The sequence below is a fragment of the Anticarsia gemmatalis genome, chromosome 27 (genome assembly GCF_050436995.1).
Source record: "Anticarsia gemmatalis isolate Benzon Research Colony breed Stoneville strain chromosome 27, ilAntGemm2 primary, whole genome shotgun sequence".
Taxonomy (NCBI): Eukaryota; Metazoa; Arthropoda; class Insecta; order Lepidoptera; family Erebidae; genus Anticarsia; species Anticarsia gemmatalis.
The window spans coordinates 78418-101406 of NC_134771.1; the positions used below are offsets into that span (position 1 = coordinate 78418).

The 22989-nt window shown below is 40.4% G+C and overlaps 3 protein-coding genes across 6 annotated transcripts in view; 1 reads left to right on the plus strand and 2 right to left on the minus strand.

Annotated features, from left to right (window-relative positions):
• Positions 1 to 408: 408 nt before the first annotated feature.
• LOC142984452 (snaclec coagulation factor IX-binding protein subunit A-like) lies at positions 409 to 1947 on the minus strand. Its single transcript, XM_076132054.1, has 4 exons — positions 1656 to 1947; positions 1412 to 1510; positions 744 to 986; positions 409 to 614 (listed from the first exon to the last, which is right to left on the minus strand). The coding sequence occupies exons 1-4, from the start codon at positions 1714 to 1716 to the stop codon at positions 424 to 426; spliced, it is 594 nt and encodes a 197-aa protein (XP_075988169.1). The 5' UTR covers positions 1717 to 1947; the 3' UTR covers positions 409 to 423.
• A 176-nt stretch (positions 1948 to 2123) lies between these two features.
• Positions 2124 to 5538, plus strand: LOC142984453 (macrophage mannose receptor 1-like). Of its 4 annotated transcripts, none has more exons than XM_076132056.1 (5): positions 2124 to 2589; positions 3220 to 3366; positions 4008 to 4103; positions 4483 to 4713; positions 5127 to 5538. In XM_076132056.1, exons 2-5 carry the CDS (start codon positions 3321 to 3323, stop codon positions 5303 to 5305), a joined length of 552 nt encoding a protein of 183 aa, XP_075988171.1. In that variant the 5' UTR covers positions 2124 to 2589; positions 3220 to 3320; the 3' UTR covers positions 5306 to 5538. The 4 variants fall into 4 exon arrangements, with proteins under 4 accessions (XP_075988171.1, XP_075988172.1, XP_075988174.1 ...); XM_076132057.1 differs by having other exon boundaries at positions 2124 to 2480; XM_076132059.1 differs by lacking the exon at positions 3220 to 3366 and having other exon boundaries at positions 2129 to 2589.
• A 246-nt stretch (positions 5539 to 5784) lies between these two features.
• fra (neogenin protein frazzled) overlaps positions 5785 to 22989 on the minus strand; it is a 139651-nt gene continuing 122446 nt past the window's right edge. The window contains exons 16-32 of the mRNA XM_076132061.1: positions 22589 to 22709; positions 22032 to 22196; positions 21391 to 21587; positions 20846 to 20911; positions 20414 to 20558; positions 19970 to 20140; positions 17551 to 17745; positions 16604 to 16754; positions 16115 to 16230; positions 15502 to 15654; positions 14902 to 15018; positions 14452 to 14549; positions 14140 to 14230; positions 13736 to 13853; positions 13415 to 13620; positions 13090 to 13167; positions 5785 to 12910 (exon numbers count right to left, since the gene is read on the minus strand). Of these exons, the coding sequence (XP_075988176.1) occupies positions 12768 to 12910; positions 13090 to 13167; positions 13415 to 13620; positions 13736 to 13853; positions 14140 to 14230; positions 14452 to 14549; positions 14902 to 15018; positions 15502 to 15654; positions 16115 to 16230; positions 16604 to 16754; positions 17551 to 17745; positions 19970 to 20140; positions 20414 to 20558; positions 20846 to 20911; positions 21391 to 21587; positions 22032 to 22196; positions 22589 to 22709 (2331 nt within the window). The 3' untranslated portion in view covers positions 5785 to 12767. The remainder of the gene's footprint in view (positions 12911 to 13089; positions 13168 to 13414; positions 13621 to 13735; positions 13854 to 14139; positions 14231 to 14451; positions 14550 to 14901; positions 15019 to 15501; positions 15655 to 16114; positions 16231 to 16603; positions 16755 to 17550; positions 17746 to 19969; positions 20141 to 20413; positions 20559 to 20845; positions 20912 to 21390; positions 21588 to 22031; positions 22197 to 22588; positions 22710 to 22989) is intronic.

Genomic DNA, 22989 nt, shown 5'->3' on the forward strand with positions numbered 1-22989 from the left:
CTACATTTTCTTATGAAAATTATAAAAGTGTATGAATATGCAGCTCGTTATCGTCGGCGGCGGTGTGCGCGGCGCCCACGTGTCCGCGGCGTCGTGTCCGCGCCTCGCTCCACTGCACCGCCGCGCTCCGGCGCGCTATCGCCAGCCACCGCGGCGACACATCGACACATCCACGCCGCTATCACCACCACTCATTCACTTATCAACGCTTTATATTTCACCGTCGACTACCACACAGAATCACTGTCTCTGTGGTCAGCCTGGAAGGGTATGCTGCTGATTGTAGAGCTTTTGCTAGAATATTAGTCTATTGTAGATCGGAGTAGGGTAAGGTGCCCATTATTTGTCAATAGACTCGCCCGTATTACATGGTTTTAGTGGCAGGGAAATATAAATGAAATATTTGTTGTACATCAAAGTTTATTAAACCTTATAAGGTATTCTGTCCCGCACGGTGGTCCAGGGCAGCGGGTCCTTCTCGCAGATGTACTGGTGCTTGGAGGAGCACCTCACGTTGTGCAGCCGGCCCGAGGTGTCGATGATGGCGACGCAGTCCCCGGAGTCCTTGGCGCTCCCACCGTCCCACTCGTGGAACACCAGCTCGAGTGGATCACCTGCCAACATTATATCTACTTAATACTAGAATACAATTTTATTTGTTATAAATGTCCAACTGTGTGATGCGGACGGTAGGTTTGTGTATACGACTAATGTACACTAGGTGTCGAGTCCTCATCACTAACCGAGCACAGTGAACCATTCTTCATAGAACTGCTTCCTGCGCAGCCCCACGTGGAACATGGACCAGGTGTTGTAGTAGTGTCCGGTGCGCGTGAAGAAGTCCATGAGGGCGCGCGCCTCGCGCTCGTCGTTGGCCACCACGAGGTAGCCGCCGTCCGCCACGCAGCTGTTCTGAGCCTCCACCCAGCTCTCCATCAGCCGGCAGTGCTTGTAACAAGTGCCGACCTCGTAGTCGTATATATATCCTGCAGATATAACATCTAGCATAATTTAAAAGAAATTTCAAAGTAAAATGTTAGTAGCCTGCCCGTAATTTATCTCCCAAGTAGTCAACACGCGAAACAAACATGACCATAAACTTAAATAAAGTAACACATTTTTACCACAACACACACCTACTACACTCCTACAACTACTACCAGTTGGATCACACCTTAAAAAATTGTGATCAAAATCGGTTCACCCTATAAAGAGATGTTTGAGCTAACAAAACTAAATGTGGTAACAAACATAATAAAATATACAAAAATTCCTTAAACATTATGATGGCTCGATAGTCTCTTGTTTTTATTTCCTAGAGATTGTACCTGATAGACAGATAGACTACATTGGCTTTGGCCCAGCAGTGGAGCTTGTAATAATAGTGGCGCTAAACCATTACACGATATACCGTTATCAGTAGTGTTGCATATGATGTTGTCGCTGGCTGCTCTCATCACCGCCATCGAGTCCTCGGCGCTGCTGCAGGCGGGCAGCGCCGCCACACCACCTGCGACACATCATACAATCTGCTTTTGGAGCTATCACCAACAGCTGTTATTAATATGCTATCTGCGGATCGCATATTAACATCGGCCAGTCACCAAGCTGTATCTAGTAGGATTGTGTCACCGATGATGTAGTGCGTCACTCACCTGCTGCCATCAAAACTAAAGTAACTGATATAGCAAACATTGTAAACGATTTTGTCCACATGTTTGTGTATCTTGCATACAATTTGTCTAAAATTAACTACGTTACACTATAATATATTATCACTTCATAACAAGCACTGCTTTTATTAATATATATCCTTCAGTTGCGAGTTTCGTTACTAGATGGCGTCAGCGGTGGATACAGACTCGCAGTTGTTCTAGCCGTTAGGCTGAGCTTAAGCGGCTTAGCGTTAACTTAACCCGCGGTAGTGAAGGGAATCACTCAAAATAGTTAGTAGTTAATAACGCTATGTCATTTATTGTGGGAACTACTTAACTTGTATCATAAATATTCAATGATGACCTTCGAACTCTATTGTGTGCCGAAAATTTGAAACTTATGAATTCGGCATTTTTTTATACTCTACTGTTATTTGTCCCCTACACGATAAGCCATGGTTTCATAGGTTCGATTCCCAATTGATATGTGTTTTTTAATACATCAGATAGCATGATGCTTGTGGCCAGCTGCATAGCTATACACTGAACACCGGATAAATGACGTACTGGTAGAATTGTATTAGGGAATCGCGCGCATCATCCGCACCTTGTGACGTCGTCGCAGCGAAGGATGCGCCCGAGCATTGACCTCTGCGTGTCCTCAGTCTTAATGTTACTGTTGGACGTGAAGCGCACGCTTGTTGCACGCACCGCTTGCTCCCACTACCCCCACGTTTGTAATAATCTATTGTAATAATCGAATTGTGCTATAGTTTCTCTGTGCTTGTGCCCTTCTTCTTTCTCCTGCGTGTTCGTGAATATGTTGTGAGTACAAAATATATCTTTCATTAACTCACCCAACACGCCGTGAATACATGTAGCAATTCGAAGTGATCGGTCTAAAAAGAAGCCTAGCACCTTTTACTAAATGATTGTGAGTATGTTTGTAAAGTTGATTGTAAGGCGAATGTAGTTAGCTCTTAGTTTTTTAATTTGTTATGTGACGCCTTTTATACTGAAAGATGTAAGCGTACCACGTGCGATATACTAGTGTTTTGCTATTTACGATGTTAGTACCATGAAATAGGGGTGAGCTTGACCCAAGAATATGCTCTTACAATTAGGAAATTTGGCCAATCTGGGATACGGTCCAGAAACCCGAGTTTAATTTTTGAGTGTTTTTGAGTTTAATTTGAATTGCGTTAAGAACCTTTTTAAAAACTAATCGCGCTTGGCTATTCATTTACGGAAATTCTACTAATAGTTACTTAAATACCTACGGGCGAATCCGTGGCCCCCAACGTTATATTACGTAAGATGGTTCAAAAGTCACTAATTTAAATATATTAACATGTGACTAATATAAGTGGCGCTGTGTTCAACATAAACTATTTCAAGTAAATCATTCTTTATTCGCGTTACGTTCATACTGCCGAGTCTTTGGGCGGCTTGAACAACTTTGGCACTAGATTGAAATGCATTAAACATAAACATGTTTTAGTAAATTGCCATCTAGTGAATATTTTTCGTACTAAATTTTAAAAACCTATTTTTCAACTACCAGGAAAGGAATAAATACCAGGAGGTGAATTGTATTTTGTTGATCGTTGTTTTAATTGTGAAAGTTGTTAAATAAAGCAGTGATAGTCAAAATTACTTATAACAATGATTGACATAAAGACAGCTGTTCTAATTCTGGCAACCTTAACTGGTGAGTTACACTTACTATATTTTACTATTAATACTTTTCTTATCTAGTTAATATTATAAATGTCCGTTACGCCCTCATGGCCTCATGGCTAAATAGTAACTAGCATCGATTTTTACATATCATGAAAAACTTCATAGTTAATCAGGATTTAGCATAACGTCGTTTAAGTTTCTGTTGTTATCACCACGTGAGACATTTTTAGCAACTTTTCAGTAGAGACAAATTTCTATTTCGTCTTTCGATTCGCTAGCCAATGACATCAATATGTCAAAACTGCCAAACAATTACTTGGTGATAGAACTTAAACGATGATAAGCTAAGTACCTACTTTGTTTTGGAATTCAACCTTTAAGTGGTTGAAATAGGGGAAGGAAGTTTGAATGCGAGCGGATTAGCGTATAAGCGATTATCGTGTGAATTAGAACATAATGCAAAACACGAGTAAGGTTTTCCAGTTAGTAGTGAGTTCGATTTTCGACTGATGTCGGCATTTATCAAAAGTATCTTTAGCGTATGATTTCTTTAAATAATAGCAATATATTTACAGTGAATTAAGATACTTACGTTTAATATTGAAAGCAGTTTTCCTCGCTGAGCTATTTGTTTTCCGCCTAACGTTACGCTGTGTATGGTTGTTTCAGGTGTGCTGTGCGCGTCGCGCGAGTGCCGGCCCTACGACTCCATGACCGTGATCAGAGCGGCCACTCACTCGGCGCTGTGTAACACCACCGATAGAGGTACCCTATCATTTCTCTCCGTTTTCTTCGTACAACTCACCCGCGGCCAGTTTACTTCAGTTGCCTTGAGTGTAAAGCCTTATTTGCACTACAAGTAGCCAACTTAGTACAGTTAATGCCAGAATTATGTATACACAGTCACATTTTAAATCGTATCCTTTTTGTGCCAAAAAAAACTTTGTGAATCGCACAAATTAGTTCCATGTGGGATTCGAACCCGCGACCACTTGACGCACGTAGTGGTGCGGCGAACACCCTCGTACTGGTGGTCTACGGACCCCGGGTCGCCGCGAGCATGTGTATGCGCGTCTTACCTTCAACCACTGCACCACAGAGGTTTTGTTGATTAGGATATACATAAGAGTGTTGGCATTGACAGGTTATAAGTACAACTACAAGACAGGCAGCTGCTACAAGTACCACGACAAGGACATGGCGAGCTGGGGGGCGGCGCGGGACACGTGCGCGGGGGAGGGGGGCTACCTGGCGGTGGCGGGCGACCAGCGCGAGGCCAAGGTCATCGACCTCATCATGCTGCGCGACCATCTCTACGCCTCCGTGCAACTCGGACTGTACAAGGACGCCGACGGCAACTGGCTCACCGTGCATGGTGACTTAATACATTTAATACATTGCTGTTTCACTGCTGCTCGAGGGTCTCTCGAAGAGCTAGGCATTGAGTCCTCCATGCCAGTCAAGAACGGGCTGCGTACTTGCTATACTTTAACTGTTGGTACTCGAGATCTGTGGTGGTCATAATAATATGGTCTCTGCACGGCTTGTGCGTACGTAACCATAAAACACACAATCACAATCGCTTCGATAAGTCTTGCGTGTTGCCTTGGGTTCAAACTCTCGACCTCGACGATCATCTCACGATCACTACTTTTGACATGGTATTTATGATACTTCACAAAGCTCAGAATGGAAAAAGTAAAACATGTTTGAAGCAAGTGGCGTTCTTTGGTATTGCTTATCCCCATGGGGGAATTTGTGTATGATGACGTTACTTTATTATTTCAGGGGACCCTATGGAGCTGGTGTTCCACCAGTGGGACACCGAGGAGTACCGCTTCCCCTCACAGGAGGACCAGAAGTGTGTGTCCATGTACTCCATCACGGGCCGCCTGCACAAACACTCGTGCGACTCCGAGAGGTCCTTCATCTGTGAGAAGGACGCTGTCGACTGGAGGACTTTGTAAATTAATAACATACGAGTACCTAACAATATCCGTTACAACTGCACAGATATGTATGAAGAAAATATAAGTTTCGCCATCCTCAATGTTAGTCCCATGTAATAGGGGGCAATTTGTAATACACTCCGGGCCACTATTGACAAAATATTCAAATATCAGTCTTACACAGTTATACACGCTACCTCAGACACCTCAGACACAGTTATAAATAAATAATAGTAACGCGTTGTATTTTATTAGTACCTTTTTTACTGAATAATTAAACGTTGCCGCGTTGGAACAAATATTTGTGAGATGAGAATTTTTCCTGAGTCAGGATGTAAATTTGTCTATTCAAGTATAAAATACATATGTACTTAGAACTATTTAAGTGTGTTGATCAGTTGCTTGACTACAATAATGCAGTAGTAGCCGTTTAATTAGTGTATCGTAGTGTATATTGATGTAGTATCGGGAACAAGGAGTAAATAAAAGCGTGTCCATCAATAAATAGTACAAGTATATTATAATTGTACAGAGTGTCGCGAGTGTCGCGAGTGTCGCGTCCATATCACTACTTACATTACAGCTTCATGTACAAGCGCTCCCTATATATGTACAGACCAACTGAGTGACGTCTCAGTGTGCTACTTGTGTTCAAGTATCCGTGTTCACACATTTACTTAGACACAGTGCAGACCAGCGGAGTTGTGTCGAAGATACTCAGAAATGAATCAATTTACTCTCCCTCGAATCTATTTGCTAGACTCTAAATCCTATGATATGTGGTTTAAAACATGCTAGCTTAACGACAACCTATAATTAATATTTGTCACGCCATCTTTATCCACATTTCATAGGAATTAAGTTTTATGTTATCATCCATTTATTGTCAGTATGTTCGAGGCATCTACACTGATTTGCGTTGGATCCTGTTAGGCTGTCGTCGATAGCGTACGTATATACAGGTGTATGTATGTTGTATGCGACACTGAACAGTAGTGCACAGAGACGCTCGCGTGCACCGGAGATTGTTCTATGTAATACGCGACCGACGTCAGCGCAATAACAAAGTAAGCATAGGTTATATTATAAGTGAAGACACAACCCTGTCTCGTGCACACATAGTACACAACTACACAGTTGGTATACGAGACACACGCGCGGTACTTGCGGCGATTTCAGACTAGCATTTTATTCTGAGTGTATACCTACACGATTACACTCGCATTTCAAGAAATCCGAATTTGCGTACACATATTTCGATATGTTCGCTCGAACTGGTAGTTGTGTTTACAAGCGCGTTTAAAACGCTAGTCTGTAACCGATACTGCGCTGTTACATACATCACTAGTATCTGTACATATGACACTGAGCTTTAGTGCTGGACTATCAATATGACAACATAGTCCATGCATTATTTATTATGTGTGTAGCTTGTAGATAGTATATTGTACAACTGTTTAATAGTCTTGTTAACCAAAGTAAAAAAGGATAGGTATGTTAATTGTTATGTAATCTCAACTAATATTTTTATTATAGCTTATGAAGTATCTGTGTGCCAAAGTTTATCCCAATCGGTTCAGCAGTTTTTCATGTAAGATAAACCAACACACAGAGAGTTTCAGTCATATTTCACCGACTGTGACATTAGATAGTGACTATTCCTTCATATTGATAGTACAACATTGTTTCTATAAATATTATTAATTTTGAATAAATAAGTAAAACAGTCTCTTGTGCGGTTCTGATTGACAAACTCAAAATTGTAAGTCTGACACATTCTAGTATGATAACGACATAAGTCACATACTGATGTTTATCTTATGACCTTTTTCTACTGAATATGTTGTGTTAGCAACTGATTTTTTGATTACTTCAGTTAGTTTTTGTGAAAAGTAAGTAAGATTTGGTATATATTTCTATAATTTAGCGTTGCTTGCACACACACAGACGGAAACAAGAGTATCAAATGAAAAAAAATCTTAACGAAAAATTCTAAAAAAATCATCAAATCAGTCTAAATGTTTCTCTTAAATAATTATACCATAATATAGCACTACCTTGACGACAAATATTGGAACCAATCAATCATTGGGATTGGGATATTTGGACAAACAATTAGAACCAATATTGGTCTAAAGCCGCCTACAAAATGGAACAAAAGGCCAAATATTGAATCAAATGAACAATTGTTTGATCCAAAAACAAAATAATAGTAATGTAATGTGCATTTTATTCATATTCATATGGATTCAGAATTTACTATCCATAAGGTAACCAATATTCCAAAATTGGCGCCATAATAATAATATGTAACCCACTATTCTAGTTCCCATTTCAAAATGTATTTTGTTATATAAAATGTATTTTAAGTCCTATCTAGTAATAGTCGGATGTTGGTTCCAACATTTGGCGCAATTCGTCAATTTATTTGGAAGTAATGTGATTGGAAGTACAGAGATATACCTAGCTATTGAGGAGACAACACTGTGAAGGAACATTGACTATAAACGTAAAGTTATACAGAACTTGTTTGTGATAACACTACAACAATATTCGGCCTAGTACGCGTATAGCAACTAAAGCCTAGTCTGCTAAAATAGAACTTTCCCTCATTTAAGTATAAAATATCAAGAAAACCTTTAATTTTTTGTGGCGAGTATATAAAGTTCCGAGAGAGAAAGACTCATAAAATGTAATGAAACACTCACCCATCTTTTGGCAAGCCCTGGCACGATCACTTTACTTTACAGTCAATGTCCCAACATTGAGATACAAATTATAATAATAATGCAATTCCTTCACTTATGTACTTAGTCTTACAAATACATTATATACAATAGATATAGAAAATTCAAACTGTCTCAATTAGAAAATTTATACAAAATACCGCGCACAGATCTGTAAACATAATATACATAATATCACGCCTCTTATACCCCAAAGTGTAGGCAGAGGTGTAAGAAATGCACCCACGTTTCGCCATTAAAATATTTGTTACATGTATCAGAGGGCGAGTGTATTGCTATGGAAATAGACTCGCTCGACCGGGCATACATTCTCACTATTGACGCAAATTGTAAGAGAATAATCTCATCTGATTATAACTTATTAATTGATTAATATTATATTAAAGAGCGTTTTATGAGATAGTATAATGTGGGTAGTGTAGTTGCAGTAATGTTTACACAGCCGGGCGGTACATAGACGTGATTGCGTTCAACAAACAGTGAGTTATGATCCGACGACGCATCGACTACGTATCTACACAAAACATCACTATGACAACTTTAATGTTACTATATAAAGCATTCATATTATAAATACGAATGCGAGTCTGTTAGACGTGCTCTCAAGTGTTCTGCACTGATTTACATCATATTGAGAAAATGTATTCATGTTTTTATTTATTCCTGTCAAGTTTGAGATCTAAAGTTGAACATTAGATGATATTTTTGTTCCAAAAATCAACACGTTATATGAAGTAGCTACTTTTTATAGAATTCGAATGTACAGGCATTATAGAGATTGGTTTTATCTTTGTTCGTGTCAATGCATCGCCATTTCATTGTAAAAAATGGTGTGATTTACGAAATTGCAAATTTACAAATATACTTATTAGTATCAAAAATTTTTTACAATCTTAATTTATTTGTATATTAGCGAAGAGTTATATAGTAAAGAGTATAAATTTATTCTAGAGACAAAATTATGAAAAAAACTTTGTTGAAAAACTGCTGCGCGACAGTCGGGCGACATTGACGACACATGGAGAGATGTTGGAATAAAAATAATTATTTCATGTTACTTTATTTTGAGCATATTGTGTATAAGTATAAAATACTAAAAACATGAAATAAAAAATCTATTTTCAATTCCATATTGTAGGAAACAGTCAAGGACAACGTTTTTCATGTTTTGTGGCTGTTTATGCCTATATACATCAAAAAACTTTAGTTAAATATTGACCTATTTACCAAAGTTGAGCCACAGCGGCCAGTTTTGTTAAAACCGGACCACTCAATACCCTCGCACGTATCGTCAATGTTACCAAAGTGTCCAAATCGACTAATTTCCCTAATACTTTAATATATACTTATATATAAAATGTTACATGACTAGTTTTTTACATTTATTTTAATATACACTAATGTAAATAAGTTAACTAAAATGGGCCTTTCAGTTTAGGCAGAGTTCCAGCCTGATAATAACTAATTTAGTTTAGTTGACTAATCAGTTCAGTCAGTTATATAGGACAAATAACAAGTATGGCAAGATTTCTATAATGATCATTGTAATTTGATTCATGATTGACTAATTAGTAATTTCCTCTGACATCTGAAATCATAGTGTTGACTGAAAAGTTTGTACACAACATAATAACCTTCGGAATAATTTCCAATATATTCTAGTAAATGTAGTGAATCAATCCACCTTAATAACTGATTGACTAACAAATGATTAGTCAAGTGAATGGGGACAGTTGAGCGTAGGCCGTCTTAACTAATACAAGTCGAATATTGAGCGAAACAGAGCATCTCATACATGTACATACATGTACATGCATCATTGTTGATACATGTATTATATTCCAACAAATTAGTAGAGACCCTCACTTCTTCTGATTAAGTCTTGGTTAGCCTATCCGGTGGAGTTTCGACAGCCTTTTCATACTGCACTTTATCTATAGGATAAGTAGCCTTCGAATGTAGAACGCTCACTTGCTGTCTAGTGTCTTATACAGTAGATGGTTGCATGTCTTTAATATGGCTATCTGATTTTGAAACCACACGGAATTATTTATTACAATTTAGATACATACATATGGCTCTCTACTAATTGGTTGGACTATAACAGTTCAAATGTCTTTCAAAATTATCTTTTAAAATGTAAAGTGGAATATTGTTATAGTCTTTGAATTCATCTCTTTATTCAAATATATTATGGCTAAACTCAAAGTGACTTCGTAAGTTCATTACTGAAGTTTAATGCTGCGGAATCAAACCTAAAACATCTATTCCACATTCCACCAAACATTTAATTACCAAATATCAGTCAAAAATAATAAAAAGTATTAAAACGTCATATAATTATGTTATAAGAAGTAAAACTATGAATATAGCTAGTTAATGTTAGTATGTACATCATAACGACTACGATCACAATATACAAGGGATAGGCAGTGTACACACAAGTGTGGGGCCGGTCACGTACAGGAAGTAACCATTTTAATAAACACTGTAGACAAAGTACATGTGACAGACAGACGAGCAACTGTTTCCCATAATGTCCTTATTTGGATACGGTGGCCAGTTTCACGGAAACCAGCCAAATATATTTGTTTGTTTATTAGTGTTACATGTGCTCACTATTACATCACTCTCGTAGTCCGGTGTGACGGTACACACGACCAGTGAGAGCTCAAGCGCAGGGACGTGGGTGGCACGCGGAGGTCCTCATCGAACCTTTAATGGATAACTATGGGTAATCATTGAACATTTATATGTTTCACTAAAAGTTGCCCGTCTGTTTCTCGATATATTTTTTCTACAGTTTTTTCGATTTTTAGTTTACTCCATTACCGACGAATTACACAATAAGTATTCTTTAATTCACTTAGTTTAATTCTCAAATCATTGAGTTTTAATCGTCAAATCATTATTATATTCGTTTAGTTGTTGTCTCTTTTTGTCACAAACAAATAGAAAAGGACAGCATTATATTTGAAGATTTTATAAAAAGTTTTTTGACTTAATTTATTTAAATTTCGTCTATATTATATTAGTTGCTGTTATTTATTTATTATTATTATTTTACAGTTTAATTTATTTAATAATGGCAGCAGCGTGACAGTAAGATATAAAATTTTAACTTTTACATTTAATTTTGGTCTTTATTCGAAATATTTAAAAGTTGGTCTTTAACAAGAGCTATTTCTACCTAATTGTAGTTAATTTGAAATTAGCGGAGTGACTTGAGTAAGAACGTATAATGACGAGTCATATTTTGAAACTTAATCACGACTTAAATTGTGTTAGTTTGACCTCACATCAAAACTGTGGAACTACCATACAATGGTAAGACATTGGTCACGAAGACAATTGCATTATAAAAATGATTTGGAAAAAAAATACAATTACGGAGCTTCTATTTCTCCGCTTGATCATAATTACTAAAACAAAATATTTTGGTAATACAAAGCGTAAAACATTTTACAATAATAATTATGAAAATAAAATGATCACTCCGCTGAAAAAGACTATAAAAGTGAGAGTATCGAGTAAAGTGGCAACACTGTCGTAGTGTTGCCATATTCTTACGTTAATGTTCTGGCTTCACGCCGACGACTGTCTTACAATGCCACCATCTGCTTCCCATTCCTTACGCTTTCAAAATATTCTGTGTCGATGCAATTTTCATGTAACTGTATAATTTTTGTAACAAATAGACGCAATTTAAAGATGGGCGACATATTTTTGGGTAATAAGTAACAAATTAAAAGCTTACTCTGATACAATTTGTAGCTCAATAGATAAACTACAAATTGTATCGGACTAAGCAAATATTTGTTGCTTGATAAGTCCTAAAGTTTCCACCTGTATAAATTCTCAAATCATTATACACGCGTCTGAGACGAGAGATAGAGATATTGGGACACATTTTATTATTTGTGGCAACAAACAGGACCAACTATAGTTCGCTTACTTACAATCCGAAGCAAATAAAATACCAGTATGCGGTCTCCCATATCTAAAATGATCGCGCTAAGGTTGCTTAACCTTTTGATCTTTTACTGACCGGTAAGCACAACTAGCTATTTCGTTTTTATGTCTCAATCCCTAGTCTCAAACGTGCTATGTCATAAATTCAGTGTCACACATAAGTCATGTCAAATTAAACTAAGTACAGTTCACCCCTTGTGTCAAACTGTTAAATCTGACAGTTCTACAATCCCTCTTGTCAGTTTGTAATTAGTTGGCAACTGTCATGTCATTTTATTGTTGTAAACTTTAATAATATGTTTTGTCCTTTCTACTCTACCCCAAAATCTGTGTGAGAGGGAAAATGACAAAACATAATTTTTAAAATAAGTCTTCTATAGTTTCAGTAGAAAAATGTTTTATGCATAAAAGTATCACTAATGGACGTTTTCAATGCCCCATCTTACCTTACTTCGCTTTTAATAACCCTTTGATGGATAGCCTTTTCTACAAAAATTAGTAAACGATAGATCACTTTGACGTTATATTCTAAGATAGCAATCTGTCTTTAGAGTTCGATAGGACATTGAAAATGACCGAAAGTATACTTCGACGTCGTTCTCAAAAGCACACTTTTGAATACACGCTCAGTTGCCAACAGTTACAATTCAATAGCGACAACAAACGTCACAGTGGCAGCAGCGCTCGCAGTGGCACCGGTCGCACTGGTCGCACTGCTCGAGCTGGTCGAGCTGGCAGCAGCAGCAGTCGTCGGGCCGGCACTAGCAGTGGAACTGCTGCTGCGTGATGGCGGACAGGTCCTTCATGAGCCCCTCCAGGTTCTGCATCTCGCGGTGCAGCCGCTCCGTGGAGCGCGACGGCGTCAGCGGCTCCAGCTCCTCCGAGCAGTGCGGCACGTTGCCTCCTGCAACATACAGTCACATTGTATGACTTATAAGCATTATGTTATTCAAATTTATTCAAAGGTTAGTCTGTTAGTTTGTGACAGTTTTACGGCTAAATCGCTGCACCGATTTCGAAAATGGGTGAAGATTCGGGATTAAGTGTATGTTCAAAGGTTCATAATATATGCACATAACATACCGAGCTGTAATCTATTAGGTATATGTCCGGGAGACGAGCTGGCACTCTTCTTGTACGGCGACGTTTCTCTCACGCTCCCTGCAACACCATTTGGATTGGATATTCGATTTTAGATCGATTACTAAGTATCGATAAGAAATGGATGACGAATTCATGGTATATGTAGTATATTGAAATGATTTAAATACTCGTAACAAATTTGCAAAATCGACTTTAAATTTGGCCAAACAGGTAGCATGTATAATGGATACTTATTTATGAGTTACCAGAACTCTTTTTGCAGTGATGCCATTGATCTACATGTGTACAGTGGCAAGTCCGTTACCTCGCGAGTGTGAGTGTGAGTGCGAGTGCGTGGGCGTGGAGTGGTCGGACGCGTTGTCGAGCGCGAAGCTGTGCAGCGGCGCGGGCGCGGGCGCGGCGCGGCGCTGCAGCGAGCCGCCCGCGCTCAGCGCGCCCGACCCTGGGCCCCCCACCACGCCCACTCCCGGCCCCGGCCCGCCTGCCTGCTCGCTGCTCAGCGAGTCGCGACTACAACGTAACAGTCAATCAAAGTAACAGTATAGAAGTGATCATTCTTGAAGCATAGTGCACACAATAACGTTAATGTGAGTATAAAGCTATAGTATGTATGTGGTGTACTGACTGCGTGTAGTGTCCGAGCGGCTCGTAGGCGACGTAGTGTCCGCGCTCCCGCGCCGCACTCGCGTACACGTCGGCCGGCGCGCCGCACGCCGCGCCCAGCGGACACGCGCCCGACCCGCCTGCACCACGCGCGCACACAATGTTACATATACGTCAAAATCGACTAGTCTACGGTCATATTACATACATAAAAACATAAAATTCCCTCTTTTTTTCAAAGTGGTAGCCAGAGAATTCTGTTTACGGTCTCACGTTCATTCATTTTCTCTCTACGTGATCGAACCGTCCTGAGAAATTACTGGTATATTACACCTATTAAGAATTATTACAACAAAATTTAGCGTAAAGAATATTATCAGAATCTGACTTGATCGTAAAACGTCGGTTCTGAAAGAAAGCACTCACAAGGCGCTGGCGGTGGATGGAGCGGCGCAAGGGAGGCTAGCGACGACTGCGGCGAGCCGAGCGGCGCCACGCCCGCCAGCAGTGGCGTACTCTGTAATAACACACCACATATTGCAACACACACTACACATTATACATTATATCATTATGTATCCACATTCTGAGGAAGAAAAACACGATGTAGTCAATGAAAATTTAATCGTCAATGAAACATATCGACTCAGAGTTCCGGGACACAAAATAAAATGACCCGGAAATCCCGACCATTTAACAACTCTATTATGCATGTTAAGAAAGTAAACCACGTGTCACCTGGTCAGGATGCGGCATCCTCGCGTGTTGTCTCCTGTCGCAGGTGGAGGCGCACCCCACGCCGCCCACGCCCACGCCCACACCCATACCTGTCATCGCTGAACATAACACAGAACAATCAAATATTTATTATTTATATACCTGACCATTGTCCATTGTGACATTCTTTATCTTAATGAAAACAAACTCAGTTATGTTTTGGGTCTAATTTTTTTTTAACAAAAATGAGTAGGACTTTAAAACATGAACACTTTATACAAAGTAACCACTAGAAATTCAGTAATCACTCAATATACTTAGTAAAAAACCATTTTAATTCATAGTTTCTAAAACCGTTATATAGTGTACTATTGAATTAGTGTCAAACAAAAATCATAAAACCAAAAAATGATCATGGATGACGCATGCAAAGCAAACAAAATATGGCAACAGAATACAAAATGAACGTACATGACTTAGCGACATAATCGCAGTCGCACTTGTCGCAGCGGCGACAGTGGGACGAGGCGGGCGACGCGCGCAACACCGCCGTGTCGTCGCTGCCCGCCGCCGACGCCGAGCGAGACTCTGACGCGCGACATTACATAATGAAGGGATCAAATAAAAATGAAGGATTTTTAGGAGAAAATAAATTGTCCAAGTTAGTCAAGTCTAGTCTATGATGTGATTAAAATAAACTTGCAATGCTTTTAATTTTAATAATCTATCCTTTATAAACTCTTAAAAAAAGCATGTACTTAAATTAGGAACTAGGCAAACTGTTTTTTTTATTTGTAAAATGATAGTCCTTACGTTGAAATTAACGGTATTACAAATAACGTATTGCTTTGATTTGCTTTGCGTTTCAGAGCTTTCGTTGTTTTTTTAATAATGTAAAAGAAAAGCAGCTGTCAAGAATATTTCCAAATAAAGAGGAGACATTAGGATATTGATGTGTGAAAGAGATGATAACAAATTATAACAACATGAATAAGAAAATAATACATCTATAAGTAAAGCATTGAAATGATCGTGACATAGAGAAAACTTTTCTACTTTATTTGAACTTACCGACATAGGTAGGTACATAGTGCCTCCTGTCCAGCGAGGCGGGGGGAGGGGGCTGGTGGCGCGCGGGCTCGTACTCGGCGGGCGGCGCCCTGCCCAGCGTCAGCGTGGACGACACCAGCGCCGCGCCCCCCACGTCCGCGCTACTTGCTGATACTGTGAGTAGTGTGGTGGAATTCAGTAAAGCTTTCTACTATTAGTTGCCTAGCATAATTATGTAAGAATAACTGTTAGAAATTGTAATATTTTAGGAAAAAATATACAGTTGATTATCGATTAAATTGACTATGTAACTTAATAAAAGTATTTTAAATGCACATGTAGAAGTAAGTTATATTTGGTGTTACACAAGGCAACATTCTTGAACCACATCTACATACATGTTAACATTCGTTTGATTTATAAATTCTTAATGATAATATCTACTGATAGGAAATAGAAGGTAAGTGCGTAAAAGATTCATGTTAACAGACATAATAACATTTCAACGACAAATACTCGGCTTCAGGAGATGCCAAGCCAAAATGGTTTGCTTAAATTTCAGAATTAAGTCATTATAAATTGTATATATTATTATGTGTATGAACATATAGTGTGTGAGGAGCTAGGGTCGTACTCTTACTGGCTGAGCTGTGCAGGCTCTTGTCCATGTGCTTGAGCTCCATCTGGTCGTGGTGGATCCACAGGTCCGGCGGCTTGATGCCCGCCGACGCCGACGACTTCTGATATGTGCTGTAGTGGTAACATGAATGGTTTCAATATTTATTTTATTGTTCTGAGTGATATTATGTGTGTATGTTCGGAGTGAATTACATTGAAGACGTATTTATTTATTATAAGCGTTTATTTTGATTGATCACACTAATTTGAATAAATATTGAAGTCTGTCGCTACGTCACTACCATTGCATAGGAAGGTCGTGGGATCAATTCCCACTCGAGACAACTATTTGTGGATCGTGTCGGGCTGTACTTTGTGTCCGATGTTTTTATGTTTGTAAAAGTCCCCGCGACACAAGAGCAATATTCTTAGTGCAGACTGCAGGAGTTGTCTTTTTAACAACATAGAAACAAATAAATACATTTAGCTAAGGTACGTTACACACCTGGTGTCAGGCGACAGCGGCGGCGTGGAGCGGCGACAGCACAGCGACAGCGCGAGCGCGGCCGCCAGCGCCAGCACCGCGCATGCGCCGCCCGCGCTCGCCCACAGCCACGCCGACGTGGCGCTCGCCAGCCCGCCGCCCTCACCCGACTCTGTAGGCCAGGTACATATATATTTATAAGACCGGCCCTGATGTGTGCCTTGTGAGACACCCGATCGAGAGCGCAGATTAAGGGAACAGCGTAGGAACTATTATTTAGATCTATTTGTGCTCATTATTTAGGAGCACGCCGGTCGTGTGATTCGCGTGGTAACAATCTGTATTTATAGTTCAGATGTGTTGTTTGAGATCAGATGTGTTCCAATCTCCTCTCTGAGTTTTCTGAGGCTTTAAATTTTCCGTCAGACAGGATGCCGTTTATAAAAACATCAACCAAATCTATTAACAGCATATTTTTGAGAAAGAAAACATGTACCGAGCCCACATGTAAGGTAAGAATAAGGCAAAGTCATAGTATATAGACTTCTAGCATATTCCGTGAGAACCAAATTTTGTTCCTATAATTTCCTTTCGTCTAAAGCTTACTATTCAAAGCCATAGGAACATGTGCCATCCAAAAGGTTATACATGTTCATAGTCTCACCCATGGCGGTGGTATAAGTGACGGGCGCGCAGAAGGGTCCCAGCCCCTTAGCGTTGCGCGCCTGCAGCTTGAACAGGTAGGTGGTCCGCGCTCGCAGGCGCTCGACGCGCGCGCGCGTGCGCTGCTCGTTATAAACATGTTCATAGTCTCACCCATGGCGGTGGTATAAGTGACGGGCGCGCAGAAGGGTCCCAGCCCCTTAGCGTTGCGCGCCTGCAGCTTGAACAGGTAGGTGGTCCGCGCTCGCAGGCGCTCGACGCGCGCGCGCGTGCGCTGCTCGTTATAAACATGTTCATAGTCTCACCCATGGCGGTGGTATAAGTGACGGGCGCGCAGAAGGGTCCCAGCCCCTTAGCGTTGCGCGCCTGCAGCTTGAACAGGTAGGTGGTCCGCGCTCGCAGGCGCTCGACGCGCGCGCGCGTGCGCTCGCCCAGCGCCGCCACCGCCGTCCACTCCTCGTTGTTGCCGCCGCGCGACACCGCGTACATTATCACGTAGCCTGCCAACATTCATGAAAAACGAATTTTAGATTCGATAAAATTTTGACTTAATACAGGGTCTTCTCATAATAGCTGATGATATTTTGGGAGGTGATACTGCCCATGAAACTGATCAAGAAAAAAAAATTTTTTTTGGACAATTTTTTTTCGTGTTTCTTTAATTCTCACTACGCACACATAGAAGCGGCTCGTCGACACGACCGCCGCGACCGAGCGCTGTCAGCTGACGCCGCGGGGGCGATGACCGCGCGCGGGACGTTCTGACTTAGTAACAATAATAAATACAAATTGATACTGATTTCCCATAATACTTTCAAGCTTGGATTGGCTAGCAACTACGTGATTAACGTAACTATGCCATTTAAGTTATTGTTAAATTACTAACCTACAGAACGTAGCGTATCGCGAGAGTTTGAATACAGTTGCATCGAACATAGGATTACCATCCCACAGTACATACACATAAATTGACGAAATCATAACTACGAATCTCATGTACCTACTGTTAACGGCTGATTAACGAACGACAATACACAAATTAAATTGTTACATTACTTACCTAAATAGCGTACGGCGTATCGCCAGAGATTCGTTACAGATGCGTCATACAAACAACCATGCGACACTACACACAAACTCACGGAATAAGAAAAAGTACGAAAATCGTCTAGCTACTGATAACAGCTGACTCAATTTACTGACTGACACTCACATATCGGGATTAAGCACTTGGTTTTACGACACCACCAACACGCACAATAAATTCTTACCAACTGGTTAATGGTTAATTTAAATGTATTACCCATTTTTTTAAATAAAAACATGGCATATTAAATCATGCCGACAAAGGGCGAAAGGGCTCCAGATAGTTTCATTTGAAGTTATTAATGAAAAATAAACATCAATATTAAATGTAATTAAGTTGTTGTGTCTATCCCTAACTGTCTATTTATTTTATTTTGCTTCACACGTATGTCACAACTTAGTACCTATTAAGGATCGCTTTCGTTCGGACGTCCTCGCGTCCGGTGAGACTTTCAATAGTCATAGTCAATGCGTGAGCTTGTTATTACTGTTTCGTCCTAAACCTTTCTGAACTGTGATTTGTAATTGTCGCGCGTGATCATAAGCGTGCGCGGTGTGATAAGGTAATTGGTGAATGAACCATGTTTTTGATTTGTTAATAATTCGTGTGTTCGTGAAAGTGAATCAGAACGAGGAAGCAAAAAGTGTCGTAAAACGTTAGAAAGATAAAATTAGGTATGTAGTGCCTGATGCCCGTGCGTAATTTATTTATTTATTTTATTTATTTATTTTAAACTTTGTATACAGAGCTGTATAAAGGCGGACTTAATGCCAGGAGCATTTTCTTACTGTTATCAGTGTGTAAATAAGATTCGCAGTTATGCTTTCGTTAATTTAGATTTAAGTGTTACACGTAGTAAACGTACAAATAAGACAGTCACGTTAATCAGGTAGTTGCTAGCCAGTCCAAAACTGAAAGTATTATGGGTAATCAGTATCAACTTGTATTTACTGTTGTTACTTCGCTAGAACGGCCCGCGCGAGGTCACTGCTCACCGCGGCGTCAGCTGACAACGCGGTCGACGGTCGCCTAGCAACGAGTCGCTTGCTATGTGTGCGTGCGCGAGCGCTCACTCACACTACAGAAAAGCAAAAAATTGTTGCCGAAAACATTTTTTTTTTGCGGATTCGTGTTCAGATTCATGGGCAGTATCGCCTCCCAAAATATCACCAGCTATTATGAGAAGACCCTATATAACATATATTATATTAAATTCTCTTACATGATATGAATCAAACTACAATAATATTAAAACAAAAAATAATTTAAAACAATCCTGCCAATAAAAACGCTTTATACGTATGTATTTGGTAACAAAAGCTGAACCGTTTTGTTATTATTTTAATAGAGAAAGAGTTCTTTATCTTTTTAGAAAAAATATTTTAGTTTATACTCTTTGAAATGTTGCCACCTGCACTGTAAAACTTTAAGTAAATATGTAAATATCCGCCCGGTCTAGTAGAAAAAACGCAAAAGCTTAAGACTCAGGTATTATATATCTTCGAAACGGGTTGTCCTAATTTAAATAATATAATTGTACCAACGTGTCAGCAGCAGTCTAGAGCAGGTGCCTATGTCGTTTGGACAACACCCTGTAAACACCCTGTACTACAAAGTCAATAAGATTGTATACAAACCTGTAATTACTCCGTTAGGCTTGGTAGGCGGCTGCCACACGAGGTCCACGGCTCTGGCGGGAGACGCTGGGGGTGGCGCGGGGGACGGACGCAGTTCACGTGGAGGGGAGCCGGGAGCTGCCTCTAGCGTTGTGTTGGACACCAGCATGGACCAGGCTGACTCGCGTCCTCCTGGGTGCAAGAAAATTTTCAAAGGCACTTGACTTCATCGACCAGATTGTGACCAAAAAAATAAGGTATCCTTTAATTTTCATTCGCGTTTAAGTCTCGTTACATAATATTATAACTAGAATGATCTTCTGACTGAGCATTTAATTCAAATTGATTAACAATACTTTTATCAATCATATTACAAAATTTAAGACATTTTAGCGCAACACAATACCTAAACCTATTCATACTGGGTGTACCACAAGGTACACACTTAGCACCACCACATCTTACCTTTGATCAGTTTGACAGCGAACTCGTAGTGCGTGTAGGGTCGCAGTTCGTCGAGCATGCAGTTGAGGTCCGTCGCGTTGAAGGTCCGCACCCTGCCGCCCGCGCTCGACCACCGCACCACGTAGCGACGACCGTCCGTAGCCGTCTGACGGACAATAAGGAAACATTTAATAAATAGATAATACATTTAACCCATTAATGTTCCATGATTGAGCAAGGGTCTTCTCCCGAAACGAGGGAGGGATTAGGCCTTAAGTCCACCACGCTGGCTAAGTCTGGGTTGGGGACTTTGCATACCTTCAAGAACTGTTCTAAAGTACTCTCAGGCATGCAAGGTTTCATTACGATGTTTTCCTTCACCGTTGGAACAAGTGATTCTAATGAACACATAACTCTGACAAGTCATTTATTTTATATAAAATATAAACTTACTTGTCCTTTGGGTAGTGTGGGATCAGTCCAGTACACAACAGCTGTGGTTCCACTCAACATGATCACCTGTTGAAAACATTAATCATTGAAAGAAAACTGAAGTAATAATCAATCAGGCTAGCCGTTTTTCCAAATATTTTAGAGTCCTCTTTCAGTCTCACGAGATGCAGCTGAACACCAGTATTTTACATAGGGCGACTGCCGTTCGGACTTCCATAGCCCAGTTAGCTGGGTAATCAATTCACCACGGTAAGATTGGTTGTCAGACTTTCAAGCTTCTGACAACTGGTAAAGAGTATCAAAGATCTTTGAAAATGACAGCCGGGACACACAATTTAACGTGCTTTCGAAAACGCGGAGTTACTTGGCACGTGAAATATGGTCACCAATTACGAAACAATCTCCGCAAGCGTAGCTCAGTCTCTTGATACTTAGACTGATGATAATGAACGGTATTCAGCCGCAGCTAATTCGACTGTAAGTCGACTCGACCGAAGGTTTAAGCTAATGATGAATCATTTTGAATGATAATAGTGAAGTCCTACCTTGACGCCGACGGGTGGTATGAGCGGCGGCGGCTCGTCCTCGTCATCATCGTCTTCCTCGTCGGGCTCGTCGTCGTCGTCGTCCAGCTCGTCGTCGTCGGCGGCGGCCGGCTTGGTGCGCACCGTGGCGTACACCGCCGGGCCCAGCCCGCGCGAGTTGCTGGCGCGGAGCGAGATCACGTACTCCGCGTTCGACTCTACACCATTTTATTATTATCAGCCCATATTTTTCCACTGAAAGGCAAAGGCCTCCCTTCCGTCTACACTATAATCAACAACATTATAGCGAAAGTTTTGCGTTAAATGACGTATAGGTCGATATAAACAACATTAGTTTTATTTGTTGAATGTTCGTGATAAGGAAAGGTAGTTTCTTTTCAATGAAATCGTCGAAATAACTACAATTTGTCAAAAATGGGACTGAAAGGCCAGGTGTGTACGTGTTAAGAAAATTTTTAAGGGCTTTTAAATTAATTTTGGGGCTTTTTGATGTGCAGAACAGACAATTCACAACGCTGAAATCTCACGTAGTCTAGCAAAGAATATTGGAAAAAATATTTGATACATGTCATCTTTACCACCATAATTTTACTCAAGTTGTATCTCAGTCATTTGTATTCGTGAATGATACAAATACATACCTAGTCCCCTGATGACATGCGAGTGTAGATGCGCGGGCAGCTCCCGGGAGGCGTCGTCGGGCACCCCGAGCCCCCAGCCCAGCACGTAGCCCCGCACCACCACGGTGTCGCCCGAGCCCTCCTCCTCAGACCACCATACCGAGATCCAGTCGCGGCCCGCGCGAGCTGGTGGAAGGAATTATGTAGTTAGTTCTTGTGACGTGGCGTGACGTGATGTGATGTGATGTGACGTGATGTGATGTGATGTGATGTGATGTGATGTGACATGATATGATGTGATGTGAAATGGTTTCTTCTTATGAAGAATAAATAATTATGATTACAACATAAAACCATATTTGAAGCAATATGAAATCTTTTGATGAAATGATGAACTGACCGTAAAGTTCATCATTTCATCAAAAGAAACAGCCAAAATATTGGGGTAAATTTAAAATAACAGTCAAAGGTCACATATAAGTCAATAAGCTTTAGCTGTTACTGTAGATATGTATGTTTGAAGGAACTGACCGTTAGTGACATGACTTCGTGTAACGTCAGTAGTGTACAATACTCACTGGTGAGAGGGGGAGGCGGGGAGGGCACCTTGCTCTCGTCCAGCTCCTGGCGCTGCGTGCTCGCCGTCACCCACTCGCTGAACGGACCCGAGCCGTTCGCGTTGATCGCACACACTCGAATCTGCACGGAAATAATAGAAGATAAAAGTTTTTGTGTGTGTAAGTGAAGTTGTATAAAAAAGACCCTTGCTTCATTCTTGCTCCGGCGAGCTTATTGTTGCCAAATTCAGGGCTAGTATTGAGAATATTCAATTCTATTATGAAAAACCCAATTACACTTAGCTGAACTCGGGAATCGATCCTGAGTACACATGATAGGCAGTCATATACACAGAAGCTGTCAGTCTTACAGGCAGATTTCTTGAAGTAAGGAAACTTATTTCCAAACTAAAACATTTATA

What these genes read in the sequence shown, in the direction of transcription:
- LOC142984452 (XM_076132054.1), bottom strand. Translation starts at nt 1,716, where the DNA reads ATGTGGACAAAATCGTTTACAATGTTTGCTATATCAGTTACTTTAGTT. An exon ending in TTTAGTTTTGATGGCAGCAG is followed by an intron (nt 1,511 to 1,655) that starts GTGAGTGACGCA and finishes GATGTGTCGCAG; the next exon opens with GTGGTGTGGCGGCGCTGCCC. An exon ending in AGAATGGTTCACTGTGCTCG is followed by an intron (nt 615 to 743) that starts GTTAGTGATGAG and finishes TAATGTTGGCAG; the next exon opens with GTGATCCACTCGAGCTGGTG.
- LOC142984453 (XM_076132056.1), top strand. Translation starts at nt 3,321, where the DNA reads ATGATTGACATAAAGACAGCTGTTCTAATTCTGGCAACCTTAACTG. An exon ending in AATTCTGGCAACCTTAACTG is followed by an intron (nt 3,367 to 4,007) that starts GTGAGTTACACT and finishes TGGTTGTTTCAG; the next exon opens with GTGTGCTGTGCGCGTCGCGC. An exon ending in CAACTGGCTCACCGTGCATG is followed by an intron (nt 4,714 to 5,126) that starts GTGACTTAATAC and finishes TTATTATTTCAG; the next exon opens with GGGACCCTATGGAGCTGGTG.